Below are 16342 nucleotides of genomic sequence, written 5' to 3' on the forward strand. Positions count from 1 at the left end.
GTCCACAGGACTGAGGCAGCCTTGTACTGTTGGCCTACAGTTGTGGAACTATTCTCAGCTCAGTTTGGAGATTTGTTTTATTTTAGATGTAAAGAAACGCTCTCAGGCTTCGGGTGTTAATTACAGTCAGATACTTTTGTGTGTTCTTGTGTCCATGCAGCTGTCCTAGCTTGACTATGTGATGGACAGTTATCTGCATATTCTGGTGAAATAGTAGCAAAAGGTACGTCCCTCCTGTGCAGACGGACACAGGAAGGGTCTGTGTTATACAGATTTCACACTATTGGCCAGACTGCTAACAGAACAGACGGTCACACAGCAGTGTCTCCTGGGACTTGGTTGAAACAAAGCTTAACAAATAAAAAGCAGCGATTCAATGATTCTGACTGTTTATGTAAAGAAGTATTTGCAGTGACTTTGTGTCCACATGACAGTCTGTGGGTTCCTGCTGTGGGACAGAAGAACCTGCAGACCCTCATGTGGTAATAAATCTTCACCCCTCTGCTACCACAGGGACTTCTGCGTGCCATCCCATCATCTTCCCACTCAGTATGACCCAGGTGCCATGAAGCCCAGTGTGATTCTTTAGCTGTAACAAAATTAATTTCTTTCCTTCTTTCCTTCTTTTTTCTTTCTTTCTTTCTTTCTTTCTTCTTTTCTTTTCTTTTCTTTTCTTTTCTTTTCTTTCTAGTACCTGCAGAAGAAGAGAGCAGGACAAACAGAGGGGTATGCAGCTCTCGCATGTGATGTTTTCCTGCTGGCTGCCCTCAGCAGTAAATCGAGTCAGAGCAGAGCCTGAGTCACTGTGAGAGCAGACAGATGAGGCTTGTACACACAGCCTGCCTCTGATTATCATGCACCAGTCTCTTCATATAAGAGCTTCCAGGAGTGCTTTCATGCAGAGGCTGCCAGAGCTGATGGAATTGTGTTGCTGGTTTTCATACATGGACTGAAAAGTCATTTAACTGATAATAAGGCAGGGCTGGGCCTTCAAAGTCACACTTGAAGAACATGTTTGCTTTGATTTACCTGTGATAAGCCATCAGCAGCAAAGCCATGTGTCATCACTTCCTGTGTGGCAGCCAGTGTAGTCCAAGTCAGTAACAGGGACTGTTCTTCTGTGTATCTACAGACTGGTGTTCACATGGTTCCAGTTCCATGGTAAAACCAGAGACCCAGTGTGCTGCTGGGTCCTGAAGTACTGCACAAAAAGAAACGGTCAACATGTGACTGCAGTCGAGTTCTTTCATTTAAGGAGAACAAACGTATTGCACTCACGGTTCAGAATTAAAGCCATTTTTAGAAACAAGAACTCCATTTTCAGACGCTAAAATTGGGAAAACATCATTTTAAATGTAGGTTCTTGTTGATTTTGTAGTTAACGACTCCCTGAAGTCCAGAAACCATGAACATAACAAAACTCTGTTTCTCCCGTACAGATGCTCTGTTGGGCTGAGATAAGTGAATAACTTCGTCTCTGAAGAACTTTCCATCTCTTTGGAAAGTCTCAGTATGCTTTGGCCCATAACATGATGGAGTGTACCTTTCTCTTCTGACCCAGGGAAAGATGGTCTCCATTGAGTGGTCTTGCATTTGTCCTGTTAATACTGCTGAACGGATGAGTGTGTTCACTCCTGGTAAGATTTGGTCATTCCTGCAGATGCTGCTAACTCTGTGATGGAATAACGATGGATCCTCACATCGAGAGTCCAAGAATTAGACGAACCCTCTGAAGTGGATGAAATAACAGGAGACAGGCTACGAAAAGATGGAGGACAGTAATGTCTTCAGTTGTTAGTATGGACGAGTCACTGCGTATGTACACGCACTCATAATCCCTGTTTTTAAATCGTGCTAAGATCCAAACTGCAGGCTCAACACAGGCTCTTGGATGCTGAACTAATGTAATCAGCTGGTCTGTGTGTCGTTCAGTGGTGGGGAGCTGGTTTCCTACTGGTGCACATGGGAATCCCCTGAGTGGAGGAAACTGGAGTTATCAGTGTTTTGTCAGGGTCACAATCAGCAAACGTAAAACAAAATGTGTGATTCAGTGTAATGAATATATGAAAGCTTCACTTTCATATAATAATGACAAAAAAGCCTTTTCACATTATTACAGATGCACTCGTTTGTCTCACTTGATTAAAGCTGTTTTTAATGAAAGAGTGCTGTGTAACCAAGGCCACATTTTCACCACTGTGAACTGGATAAACTGGAACCACACAGCAGCTTATATAAGTTAGTGAAGCCTGAGCGATGCAGCTCTGTGATCCTGATAACACATGTCAGTGATTGCTTTATTTAGCTGGTTTAGAAATAATGGAGGCTGGATGTGATTCATGAAACTGACTGAATAATGCTGTTACATGCATCATTTATATCGAGCTCAGTTTGTCTAATATTAGAATGAGTTTGATGATCTTTGATGAATTATTTGGACCCAAGAATCAGACTGAAATTCAAAGTTTACACAGTGATATTAAGACGAGCGCGGTGAAGAGAACAACAGTGGCAGTCAGGCAGATTTCCACAGTTAGTGTGGGTGTGTGGATCTCTTACTTATGGTCTGGATGAAGACACCTGTGTAAAGCTTATTGAGGGCGTGGGCTGCTGTCCAGTGGAAACTGGCCTGTAGAGGTGGAGAGCAGGAGGCAGGTGAGAATGAAAGTGAGCAGCATCAGGAACGATGAACAGTGATCTGAGAGTCAGACGAGCAGATGGAGGAACAGCTCCACCCAGGAGCACAGAGCAGGTGACGGCCGCCCATCAGTCCACCTGAAGCAGAGGACCAGAGAAAAAGAGCCCGGCCACCTCGAGGAGCAAAGAGACGAACGCCAGGCTGAAGTTAGCTCGATAAGGACTCACTGTACTGACTTCATGGTATGCACTGAGTTAACGCTGGTTAGATATTAGATATGTTAACTCATCAGGTTCCCTGTGGCCATGCAGAGCTGTGTTTTTGGAAAAACTTGTCCAGTTTGGGATAAATGATATTTTGGCTTGTAGTTAATCACTGTTGACACTGGCACAGAAGGGTCACTGCAAAGTGGCTTAACAGTCAGTCAGTGAAATCACTGTAGAGGGAGAACTATAGTCAAAACTAAAGCAATAACCTTACTTCCTGTTTTATTCTGATAGTCTCTCAGCCTCCTCATGTTTCCTTAGTAGTTTCCTTTCCTAGTTTCTTCCTGGTTGCAGTTCTTTGCATTTCCTTTGAGCCTCTGAGGATGGCAATAAAGCAGCTGTTTAGTTACTGCCTGTCTCTGAGTGCTGCTTGGACACACAGGCATAGACTCTGGTATAAATACACAGCTTTGGTTTTAATGGGAGGACAGTCTCAGCTTGGACGACTTGCAGGGTACGAAAATTGAGAAATGATTCAATGTGAATAATTCATATCAGTGTTAGACTGTGTCGTGGTTGGATAAGTGTTTGATGACCAGTGTTTCTAATCTCACATCAACCTAACAGAGGCACAGTGACTCAGTCAGCCGGAGACACTGTCAGAGACACATGGTTTTTCTAGGACACACACTCACCCTTTTCCTCCTTCAGATCAATAATCTATTTTATCTTTTGTAAGTGGAAAAGCCCGTGGTCACAGTCTTCTGGGAGGAGTGCTCTTTTTATTTTTACTAACTGGGTTGGAAATAAACCTTTAAGTAACACAGCAGTTGTCTGATCCATCTAGAATTTGGGTCACGTCACCCTTCGGATAAGAAAATGTTGTATTAAAAGCTGATGATTGAAGCTCTTTTGAACCTCTCTGACCGTCCTGCAGGAAACACATGATTAGAGCTTTGAGAACTGGGCCATGTCATATAAAGGCCCTCTGGGCTCTGTTGTGCTTGGATTTATGGATATTTTAAGCCTTTTCCTCTCTGACAGATCTGATGAGTTGCCTGTGTAGCACAGGTCTCTCCAGGAAGAGCTGATGAGTTCAGAGGCTCATGCAAAACTGAAAGGGAGGAGTTTAGGTGCTAAAAACAAGGAGCGTGAATCAGAGTAATGGCAACCTGTTACCTACTAAAATAGGTTTGCACCTGTGCAGCTGTTGTACATCATTACCACAGGGGCATAATGTGGGCAAAGTCCAAATCTTTAAGGAAACACAGTCTGAATAAGGAACAGGAAGTGTGTGTCTTACATAAACTGGTTATCACTGTCAGCTAACACCAACCTTGTTACTGATTTACTGCAGCGCTGCGTGTTTTGGTCTGTGTTCTCTAACTCAGTGTTCTCGGTTCTGTTTCCAAGTCTGAAAACAAGAAGGTTCCTACACAGGAAGCCTGACAGTGAGCTGCAGGTCATTGGAAGCCAAGGTTTCAATGCAGAGACTCTTAAACCAGTATAGACACAACCATGTTAGACACTGACCACAGCTCTGCAGGAAAACTGCACATTATTCCACAAGGCCTGAAATGTGTGTAGTGTGACTGTGGATGCACAATCACAGCATGGCCAGCTGAGGTCGTACTGCAGAGAGTGGGCGTTGTTTTAAAGAATTATTGAACTGGAGATGTTTGTCAGTGTGTGTTGAACTCTTAACAACCATACACACATTACACACTGCTTTTAATTTCTGGAGCCTGACAAACTGAACCTGAATGTGACACCTGAACAGTTCTACCTGCAGATCTGAGTTCTGACTGACAGTAATAATAATAATACTGCAGACTGTGCCTGATATTTAAAAACAAGCTTCATTTATTATTATGCTCTCCTTTCACTGTAAAAATGAATGAATAATCCAATAGTACAACATTGACTGTCACACCTGTTAAAGATGGAGTGATGGTGTGTGATGCCACTGACAGAGGCCAGTTGTCACAGTCAGAGTAATCTGAACATCAGACTAACTGCTGTGCTTTCTTTAGGCTGAAGGAAGCTGTTGTGAATTAGTGAGACACTGTTTCCTCTCCAGCTCGCAGGTGTGAGTTTGAGAGTTATTCCAGTACTTCTGATGTGAGGTTTTCTATTTCAGAGGAGCCACAGTATGCAGAGTGGTGCACAGTGTTAATGCTGTGCCTCTGTGGGAGTGGCTGCTCTGTGTCGGCCCATGGCACTGAGGAAGATAGCAGTGAAGGAATTACAGCCTTACATTCACAGAGCGTACAGAGAGACGTGCTGTAATGAGATATGCGTCCCGTTGCTCTTACTCTTTCACATTGTATCATAAATATTATGAAACAGAAACATGTTGTTAGGTCTGAGCTCGTACTGTGCTCCTGCTCATCACATACAGCTGACTCTTTGTTTAGTTGTTGGTTTTTCAACTTTAGTCAGAAACACAACAGATATTAGACACAAATAACTGTCATCCTGTTAACCCCATCTAATACAATGTTACAAACTGGCAGGACTGATGACCCACAGTACTGTTAACAGAGATGGTCACTCAATGCTACCTTAACGATAGCTTAACAGATAGCTAATATTGGGTAATTATAATTTTGGCTGCATCCCTGATGGCTCAGATGGATCTGCTTTTTTCATCTGACAAAGATTTGATACTGGATGTGCTTCCTGGTGCAGCCGTCCCAGTTATCTGGGCATGGGACCAGCACTGGGGGTACACTAGCTTGTGTCTTCCCGAGCTAGCTTATGGCTGTTGGGTAATTGCTAATAGCTGAGCAGCTAACATCACTGACGCCTTGAAACAAAGTGTTGTTCTGTGTTGTGAAGCTCAGCTGCTTCAGGTGATGGTGAGGTGGTTTGCAGCTGGAGCACCACAGACACTGCTGATACTGATGGTGTCACAACTGATCATAATTTTAAATAACTGAAAGTCAATATTTTGTTCTCACAACCCTAACTTCCAAACAAAACTTTGCTGTAATTTAATAAAAATGTGTCTAATTTTTAATTCTGCAAATATCTAATAGAAGAAAAAACCTGATCTGATGAATCTCCTGGGTTTAAAGTGGTTAGCATGTCCCACTATTGAGCTTCTGCAGTAAATAGTGTTAGCCTGGAGCACATCTGTTCAAAAGGCTAATCCACAAAAGGCTGGTCTCTGGCATAATGCTCCCACTGGGCAACCACTTCAGCTGGCACAACAAGCTCTACAACAATAGTGTTGCTGAAGCTAGCTAAAGCGAGCTAGGCTAAGCTGCTCTGCTAAGCAAGCTGGTTTCCAAAGCTTCACTCTGGGTTTCCCCATCATCTACCCTGCCGTGTCTCCTTCTTATCACTGTTTTACTCACATTTTATGTTTAATTTCTGTGTTTATTGCACCACATGCCTGATCAGGTCACATTGCTTTGCTCTGTTTGTTGTTGATGTTCTGAAGTCAGAGCTTTCTGAGATGGTACACCATCCAGCACCTGATGTGGTCCAGAAGAAGCACACACAAAGGAGACTCTGACCAAAGATTTGTGTAGTCTGGTACGTTGTTGTGTATGTGCAGCATGTGTTCCAGCTCTTAACATTACGAGCAGTCTAGTCTTGCTCAACCACTGTATAGACGTATAAGACAAATGGAGGTTTGTATGAATATGTGTCCAAACAGACTGAGTCTTTGTAAAATTCAAAATCATCAGTCATTCAAACAGTAAAAATGTCATTCAGTAAACTAAGTCCTACCTGGATGGTTTTTAATGACTTTATCAGTTTTAGCTCACTCTACTCTACAACGTTGCTTCATGTAGACTTGTTGGTGTGCTTGGTCCTGTTGCACCGCCTCACATTTGACTCTACAATGCTTTGTAGATGATCAGGTCCTGTGGTTGCATTTAAGCCCAAATCATCAGCCTTCCAGTGCCGTGCTTGACAGCTGGTATGATGTGTTGGTGCTGTTCTTGGGTTTGCCAAATGAGTCTCTGTCCAAAAGGACATTGTTCCAGGAATCTCGTGGTTTGTTCAGAGGCTACTTTGCAACACTAACCTGTGCTGCTGTGTTCTCTGTACTGAACAGAGGCGTTTCCCTGGCAACCCTTCCAAAGAAGCCACAAACTGTAATATTTAACATCCTAGCTAAGGCCTGTAGAGTGTGAGATGTGACTTTGGGCTTGGAGCATCCCATGGTCTGACATTGGGGTGAAATTTGCTGGAACGACTGACCACTGTCTTAAATTAGTTCCACTTCTGAGTAAGCCCTCTCACTGTCGAATGATTGATTCAGATTAACTGGAAATGACCTTTTAAACCTCAACAGCCTCACTGGTGGCAGCAAAAGTTACTCCTTTGTTGTCGTCCTTCCTCCTTATCAGTGTGAATGCTCTGGACCATCGTATGGCGGCTGTAATGCTCGTTGATGATTAGTAAAGTCATTTGATTAGCAGCAGCTCGCTGCTTCTAAACCTGAGGAACACAGCTGTGTTTTCTTCTTCTGCGTTTTGACTTAGTGCAGCATGGCATTATTTACCTCCTATAGTCATATTATAGTGGTAGTTGAGCTTATAGCTATCTGCTAGATGATTTTGTTTCATTATATGTAAAACCGGTGGATTTAAAGAGGGTGTACTTTTTGTTTTTACCATGACATTAGCTGCAAACTGTTACTGTTTCAGTCCAGCCTTCAAATCAACTACTTCATTAGCTTCATTAGCTTTGACAGGGTGTCCAAAATTAGAAGTTACATTACAATCCTGTTTCTCATCAGTGGGAAATAAATAGAGCTGTGCAACAGTGAATAGTATTAAGTCATGTGAACACAAGCTGCGTGATGTTAGCCTGTGTAGCTGAAAGCACTGAGTGCCAATAACCACAGAGGACAGGAAGTCATGATCCCAGCAGAGCGCCTCTTTACAGTCGTGCAGCTCGTCTTCATTCAGCGTGGAAGCATTACACAGACCGCTTCTGCAGTGCTGCTTTACTAACACTGTGTATAACCTTTCTCCGTCACTGTGAAGGAATGCAAAAAATGTTTGCTCAGCCTCCCCTGGTGTTGCAACACGGGCAGGCAAGCGTGTTCTTATGGTGGACTTGATCGTGCTCACATGTGAAACACAGGTTTGTCTCAAACAGAGAGGCTGATGTGTCGTCTGACTGTTACCTGATAAAAGGGGATGAAGCACAATCGCAGATGTTTTCTGTTTATTGCTCACATCCTGATACCTACATCACACATCTTCACTGCTACTCCATTTGTGGGACAGTTGCTTTCTGAATACTGTTTTCCTGCTGGAGTATCAGCATCCACATGTATGTTGTCTTCATGCTACAGGTGGAAATGATCGTTCTCGTGTCTCAAGCTCCAGCTGAGGAATCTGACGACAGCTTCTTTGTTTTTGTCTCATTTTGTTTGATAAAAATGGTTTTACACTGGCCCAGAACAGAAAACTGTACCTAACAGGGAGGAGCTGACACACTGGCCTAACAGTGCTCACACACGTAGGATATTATTAGCTATTGGTAATGTTTTTACTCTCGTCTCTGAGAAGTTGTTCGTTTATTTATTTATTTTTCATGTTGCCACAAAGCAGATTGTTTATTGTTATTCATTTTGTTGCCTCAACCTTCAGCAGAATCCTTGAATTTGGACGTGTGGCATTAAACGTTCGATGGTCTCTGTTAGCAGCGCTGCTTCTCCTTCTGTGTCTTAGAATAATAGTTATAAGTTGTTTGTGCATCACTGCAGACGTCCACACAGTGATGCAAACCAACAACACGAAGCGTTAGAGCTGAGGACGTACTGACCTAACTTATGTCCAAAGAAACAAACATTACTGTTGGCTTCATATAAGAAAATGATCGTTGTGCTTTGACTAACTGAATAATTAGTTGTGTCCAGCACAGTTTGATCTCACAGTCCTTTAACTTTTGATGATGGAGTAAAATATCATTGAGTGTCACATAAGCTCTTCAGGCCATGTCCAGAATCAGGGCTGCAAGTGTCATGCAGGATGCGCTCCGACAGGCACAGTCACTAAAAATAGTGCTGAGGTTTATATTGAGGGTAAACGTGTTGCCTGCAGATCAGGGTGGTGCTGCTGGAGTCGGAGCTTGTTCTGCCATCTTGTGGGCAGCCAGCTGTAACTGCAGCGTGGGTGCAGACGGTGAAAAGCCTCAGTCATCTGATGTGATCCTTTTTCAGTGAGAAACATTTGATGCACAACGGCAAGAAGGAATAGGAAAAATGGTGTTTGTATGCATGGAGCTTCATTTGAGGTGACAGGAGGCTGAAGAGGAGCAGCCACAGGGGCCTGTGGAGGGAACGGAGGAGGAGGAGAATGCGGAGCTGTTCGGTGAGAGCAGGAGTAGGAGGAGAAAGGCAGTATGAGAGGAGCAGCAGCAGGAGAGCCGCACAAGAGCACCATGAGATTCCCAGTATGAAGGAGCGGCAGCAGTCAGCTGGAGGGATGCTGCTCATGCTGCTGGTCTACATTCGAGTCAAAGGTAAGGTGAGCGTGGAGCACGTCGGGTCATCTGAGGCGTGTGCAGAGAAAGGTTGCACGAGGACTGAGCGAAGGTGCCAGCGATGATGATGTCATTAAAGGAAATGGCTTGTTTGGATGTTTCTGCATTTTAATCCTGGAATTAGTGGGTGAGAGAATAACAGGAAGTATTTTTTAATTGAACACCTCCCCTGTGTTGTCTTGCTGCGAGTATGTGAGTCTCTCTGACAGCCTCGTTCCCAGTACAACCAGTGTCAAACCCACAGTGTCTCCCTATCCTCAGTTGGGACCAGGAGCAAGGTTGTGTCTGTATTTCAGCTTTGTGACTTGATGGCTTTAGTTAAGTTTCTGCTGAAAGTCCTTTATTCAGATGTTACAGCTGAGATGATTGTCACTGAGCACGACGTACTGAGATGTCTGTGGGCGTCAGCTCTGACTTTAAAATAATGCCATGAACAGACATTTTGAAGGCACCGTTAGAAACGATCTGTGTTGTTGAGAAAACTACGATGAGCATTTATAAGTTCATACATGCTTAAATTTGTTTCACAGACTGAAATTCCCAATAACTCCACGCTCACATATTCTTTTATGAAACTTGTCCTGCTGAGCAAACAAGAACTTTTCAAAGATTTTTAAGGCATCATGTTGGTGAGTGTTTGCTTTAACAGCAGAGACGTGCACAGTTAACAGAGCCACATACAGCTGCTTACATCATAGATCAGCACCATACACGGAGCCACAGCAAAGCCACCGAGTAAGGCTGAGTCTGACCTATCACTGTGTGTGTGTGTGGACGAGTGTGCAGTAAGAATAAACCTGGGGGTTGTCACAGTGTTGTGCTGATGAGGACACGTCCTGCATTTGTAATGATGTAAGGATAAGATTCAAAGATGGCTCCTGAATAAAAACTGCTTACCTGGCAGCGTCGTATGTTTCAAAACTCTGACTAATTAATGCTAAAATACTTAAACAGTTCATATTGTCACAGTTCATTTTATTCCATACAAAGTTGTGCATAATAATCCTGTAATAATCCCATAATAATCCCCAGATTTTATGGGACTTTCTTGTGTAGTTTTGTCTCTGTAAGTCTGTTGTGTTATCACAGAAGGTCTAAGGGTGTCAAAAACACCTCGGGGCTGTTTTATTGATGTGCTTCAGCTTCTGTGGGAGCCAATAATAGCCTCGCTTTATATAACAGCCTTACAAACTGGCAGCAGAGAGTAACTTGGCCCAGTTGGTGTGTATTTCCTGATAACGTGCTCGCTCTGTCACTGATGAACGCTGCTGCTAATTCCTTTAAGAGTCAGTGAAAACAAACAGTTTCACTCTTAAAGCTTGCTGTTTCCTTTTTTCTCTGTGAGTCTGAGGGGAGGGGCGGGTGTTGTTGGTAACGTATATGCTGCTACTTTCCTGTTAGTGAGAGGAACAATGTCTGGAAGTGAGTCAAACCCTTGTAAATGTCCTGTTCTGGAGAGATTTGGTAGTACCACCCTGCTCTCCTGCTCCACAGCTCGCTGCGTAAGTCACAGTATATCTCCGATAGGCTGTCTGCTCGTCTTCATCCCTCCAGTGGACAAGATGGCGGGACTGTGTGCTTTGGCCTTTGCATCTGGAGGTATGGTGTCGTTTGATTCGCCTGCTCTGCTTTGCTCATTCACTTTGGGCCATTCTTACTATCACCTTGGCAGAAATGTGGGACAATGCAACACTTGTCCTCCTCAGGGGTATGCTGTACTAGGTCAGCTCTTTGAACGTTTGCCAGTCAGTGCAAGTGATGTGTTGCAGAGTTTACAGCACATTTGGGCTGTGAGAGGTCCGATCAACCCTGTGATGGTTCTTTAATGGGAGGCATGGAGCTGTAACCACAGGGCATTTCAAACAGCCTGTTTGTGTTTCACAGACAATCTATTTTTAACACCTACAGGAACATGGATGAGACCGGGGAATCCCATTGGTCTATTTACCATGTCTTGTGGTTAACACCAATGTTTGAGTTAAAACTGCACAACATCACGACGCTGACAGGGGCATCATGCTAACTCTCAGGTTAACATTACCCTCGTGCTCCAGCTTTAATTCAGCATTATGCATCTACCAGTTCCTTCAACAATACTCTTACTTCAACGTTACCAAACACCTGATCTTTTGACTGAGATGTGCTCCTGCTGTGTCCGAGGCCAGGCGTCGAGTCAGGCTGCTGTTATTGTTGTCATTTTAAATTCAACTCAGTTTTTGCCTCAAGCCACTTTATATTGTAAGGTAAAGACCCTGCAGTATTAGAAAGTAAATTATTAGCAAGCAGTTGTTGACAGTGGGAAGGAAAAACTACTGTTTAAGAGGAGGAAACCTGCGGCAGAAGCAGGCTCAGGACAGAGGGTCGGGGAAGAGACGGGACAAACTGTAGGAGAGATGGCCACAGTTTCATAACTGATTTATAAACACAGAGGAGCGAAGAGGAAATGCTCAGTGTATCATGGGAAGCCCCTCAGCAGCCCAAGCATTTGCACCATAACTAGGGGATGGTTCAGGATCACCTGATCCAGCCCAACTATAAGCTTTATCACAGCGGGAAGCTTTCAGTCTAATCTGTCTCCTGAATCCACACTAGGACCTGGTTCCACAGGATCTGGTAGCCTTTACATGCTTACACGCAGGTTTATGCTTTGAAGCAACATCTCTTTTGGGGCCAGTGCCTTCAATCAAAAGAAGCCGTTTACATATTCACAGCCATTGGATATTGATTGATTGTGATGTATTAGTTTGAGTGGTAGAGCCACTCTGTTACACAGAAATCAAATACAGTGCACTGAGAATGAAAACACTGAAGTTCAGAGTGTGTCCCAATGATCCTGGCCATGTCAGAATGGACATGCGTGACACACGTGTCAGTGACAGAGGCCCAAACAGGATCTGAGTGGATGATTATAAAACATTCCCCCACAGACACCAAAGCAGTGTTTGTAGCAGGCTGTAACCATGTTACCATCAGAGTCTTTCTACTGATTCATTATTAATGCTCTGATTATGAAAGTTCACCCAGACAAATCTGTATGGCACAAAGGAGGAAATTCATATGTTGAAGCTCCTTCTTCTCATCGTTTTATCGACACACTGAGGTAATCGCTGCAATTTACCACTTTGCACTTAATGATTTAATCATACTGTACTTCGCATGCAGTGCGGGCATGTGCTGTGTGTTAAATCACACGTAGCTGTCCTCACACTTCTCCCCACATTAGCATGTGGTTTCTCATCCCCATCTCCCTCACCCACCAGTAAGAAGAAAATAGTGGGTAACTATGGAAACACACTGCAGTGGTTCTCAGAGACCTGCACTGTTTCTTTGGAGGGCTTAACAAGATTTAAGGGAGTTCACAGACTCCCTTAAAGAGCGAGGCCTGTTTGTGCTGCTTTCATTCAGATCTCCACAGCCTGGGTTCACACAGACACACTGAAATATTCAATAAGACCCAAAGCAGCCACAGCTTGTTGTTGTTTGTGCATTAAACATGGCAGCGACACTCTACAGCAGTGCTACTTCAGTGACATGAGCTCTCTGTGACTTTAGTTTTGCCTTTAATGCCCAGTAAGCTAGTTGTGCTTTGGTGCATTTCAGTCCTTGTTTCTATGGTTCCCATGTGCATATAGATGAAGCGCTCATTTTCGGCTTGGACGAGGCTCGCACGACACTGCACGCTTTAAAGTGACGTGCAAGCAAGTTAGGTACACCAGCTACTCATTAATCAGCCAATCAGATAGCTTTAAGCCTGTAAACATGGATGACCTGCAGAATTTCAAAGTAAACATTGGAATTCTGTGTGGCTGACCTCAACCATCCATGATAACTACAGCGTGCCCATTTTATCTATGTGCACAGCATGCACGCACCGTGGAGGCCAGCTCCAAGGCAACAGCACATGCATGCAGTATATTCAGGTGATGCACTGTCCCAGCTGCTGCTCTGCAGAGGTGTCAACCCCCCTGCGTCAGCTCAGCACTAAGGGTGGATAAGGATATCGATTCAGGAGTGGAGTGTCCATCAGCTGCCTCCTGTGGATGACTCACTGATCCACCTCACTAACATCTACACCGAAAAACAGGGACTGAAGGAACAACTGGAGCAGCTGTAGGTGAAGTCCAAAGTGGTCCCTCTGGGAACAGGACCTCGAAACTGGAGCAGCTGTTCCTTCAGATTCCAGAGGTGAACTGAGACGTTGCACGGATCCCTCACACTGCCTGGCCTGTGGTAGAGGATCTGAGCCTGATGAACACAGATACTGTTTTATATATTATACACACAGTGATGCTGCAAGAGTGGACTCAGAAACATGAGAATGTACAGACGTGTCCTTTAGACGACGCAGAGTAGAACTCAGATTCACGGTGAAGAAGAGATTTATCATCAGGGCGCGCCTTTACTGACAGGTTCTGACATCCTCATAACAACATGAGCATATATGGTGGGCTGGGGTTACCATAGCAACAGAGGCAAAAGATGTGTGAGTGGAGGACGTCATTAGGCCACACCCATCACTGGAGAAACTAACTAGACTGAAAAACTAGTACAGATGGGGGGGGGCAGCGGGGCAGCTAATGAATAATTAGTGAGAGGGGAGATGGTGATGCCTGATGTAGTTCAGCCACGTCTGTGTTCATACTGTGGTTGGTGGTTGTGCTGGGTTGTTGGAGTAAACTGCAGAGGGCGACACACACAGATGACCTGATAACTGACTGATTTCTGTTTCAGGAGCTTTATCAGGCTGTACCTGAGGCTGTGCAACGTGCTGCTGCTCAGCTCAGCACTATGCTCTTTAATAACATCTCTGTGAAGTCTTTGAGAAGATTGGGTTTAATGAAATGAAGTGAACATGAATGTTGTGTTGTCCTTTTCAGTGAGACGGTATCTGACCTGACAGGGACACATCAGCTTTGTGGGTGTAATCATGCTTATTTCTGCTTTTGTTTTAATGAACTGGTCACAGGTAATATTAACTCGTGTAATGCTAATTGTCAACTTACACTTTGATGAGTTAGTTACACTCATGGTGAATTCAGCCATCGTAAAAATCACTACAGCGTGTTGAATGGTGTAGCAGCCAGTGGAAACAGTGTCATCTTTATTTTTTAAGCTTCAGTGACTGAAGGCTTAAACCCGATGATGTCACCAGTTTGGAAGTCAGTGTGAGGACTGGATGGTGACTTTTTATGGTATCAATGTGTTCAGCCAAGTATGAGGATGAGATGATATATTCTGATGTCTTCACATTTCTAAATCAGTATAGCCTGAAAATGATATTTGAGCTTGATTCTGCAGAAATCAGTATTTTTTTAGAAACTTTTGGTTAAAACAGGAGTAAAGGTAATATCAGAATAGCTGATCTGTTGTGGATTTGTGCACAAGCAGCAGTTAGTCTATCACTCAGTGCTGTCTGACATCGTTACCCTGCAGCTCGCAGCCATAGGCTCGTATGTTCAGGAAAGAGCATCTCACAAACAGATTCTGTGAGTGAAACAATACTAATACGACTGGTCTCAAACTGGTGGTGCAGGTGTCTGTTTTTGTTGAACTGCAGTGTGATCCTCGGTGATGATGGACTATGTCGGCCAGTTTAACGGTGGCGCTGACTTTAACACACACAGCCATGACTGGTTTGACCTTTTCCACTGAATCTGTGGAGCCAGACTGACATACATTACATGTATATGTGGGTGAAAAAACCCTGAAGATGCCAGTTTTGTATTAAATTTAGTATCAGGCCTTATGATCGACATTGTTGTGTCCAGTTTCTCACAGATCAGAAAGTTAGAGCTCTAGTCTTATTCCCAAAGTCTTTCTGAGCTCATGTATTGACTCACCCCTAACCCTCAGCTTGGTGCTGTGATGCCTGAGAGGAGCTTCCATGTTGTATAGAGACGGGTACAGTAGTTGCCTGGTAGTTTGACAGTGTTGTACCCTTATGGGTATCTTCATGACCGTGATGGTTCTGTGTCAGCCAGTCTGGATGAGTACCCGCTGTTAGCAGCCCCCTTATTGCTGCCAGGCAATCATGGAGTCCCGTTAGTTCGGTCAGACGTTAGCAGTAGGCTTGGAACGTGTCGGGCGCTGCGGCGGTCCTGCTCTTCATTACAGAGACTCGTTGGGTGCATTTTTGGTTGTTGTTGTGATGCCTGCTGGCTCGTGCTCTGGGAGATTGCTGTGGTCTACTCTTGGGTCCATGTTGGTGCTGTGTGACACCTCTTTCTCCCACATATTCCTCCAGTGTTGCACAGTTTTGGCTCGGAGTGGGTCTGGCTCTCTGCTATTATTCACTTGTTGGATGTTAGTGCAGCCTGGATGGGTCTTTGGAGAACAGGCCTCTCTTGGCCCGAGCTGTGAGCCTGTGTTTGATGTATGAGGCAGCATATGCAAGTATCTGCACGAGGGCTTTGTGCTCTTTGTTGGGTGGCTGCCTGAGTCTCACCACAGTCTTCATCCTCAGCTCAGTAGAGCCGTCTGTCATTGGTGGCTGTGCATTAACCAGTTCACTTCTGCTCTGTTCTCCCAGGGCTTGGTCCATACTGTTGTTCCCACTGTGCTGTAGCTGTCTTCTATTATTACTGTTATTGCAGTGAGCTACTCGGTGCTTCTTGATCTTTCTTCTCAGCCATAGTTCCCATATCCATATAACCCCTCTCACTGCAGTGGCTGGTATAGTAGCAGTCCTTGTCTGTGCTGAGCAGGTTTCATGTTTGGGGTTGGAGTCCTCTTTCATAAGGTAGCAATAGTCTTGGTTTGAGTGAGTGTATCAGAAAGGATTTGGGTTGTAGGAGAGGGAGAGATCGCACTGATAAACAGGGTTTTTATAACTGGTTGTAATGTTTCTTTTTTTATTCCTTCATATTGTTGATGTTATAACCAGAAAACTGGCCAAACGACTCAGTTTCATGCATTATGTTGTAAATGTTAGCAGGTGGTTTGATTACAGATGTGAGGACATGTTGTTGTTCTCCAGTTTGGA

The 16342-nt window shown here is 44.2% G+C and overlaps 1 protein-coding gene across 5 annotated transcripts in view; it reads left to right on the forward strand.

Annotated features, from left to right (window-relative positions):
- The window catches only part of prkcz (protein kinase C, zeta), a 130827-nt gene that overhangs the window by 57057 nt on the left and 57428 nt on the right, over positions 1-16342 (forward strand). The window contains exon 1 of one of the 5 annotated variants that reach the window (XM_005458775.4): positions 5961-9339. The exons of 3 other annotated variants lie outside the window; for them this stretch is intronic. In XM_005458775.4, coding sequence (XP_005458832.1) covers positions 9174-9339 — 166 coding nt within the window. In that variant the 5' untranslated portion in view covers positions 5961-9173. Of the gene's footprint in view, positions 1-5960; positions 9340-10815; positions 10960-16342 lie in introns of those variants that run through there. One more of the 5 variants, XM_005458773.4, reaches the window with a different exon arrangement.

Source organism: Oreochromis niloticus, linkage group LG20 (assembly GCF_001858045.2).
Source record: "Oreochromis niloticus isolate F11D_XX linkage group LG20, O_niloticus_UMD_NMBU, whole genome shotgun sequence".
Taxonomy (NCBI): domain Eukaryota; kingdom Metazoa; phylum Chordata; class Actinopteri; order Cichliformes; family Cichlidae; genus Oreochromis; species Oreochromis niloticus.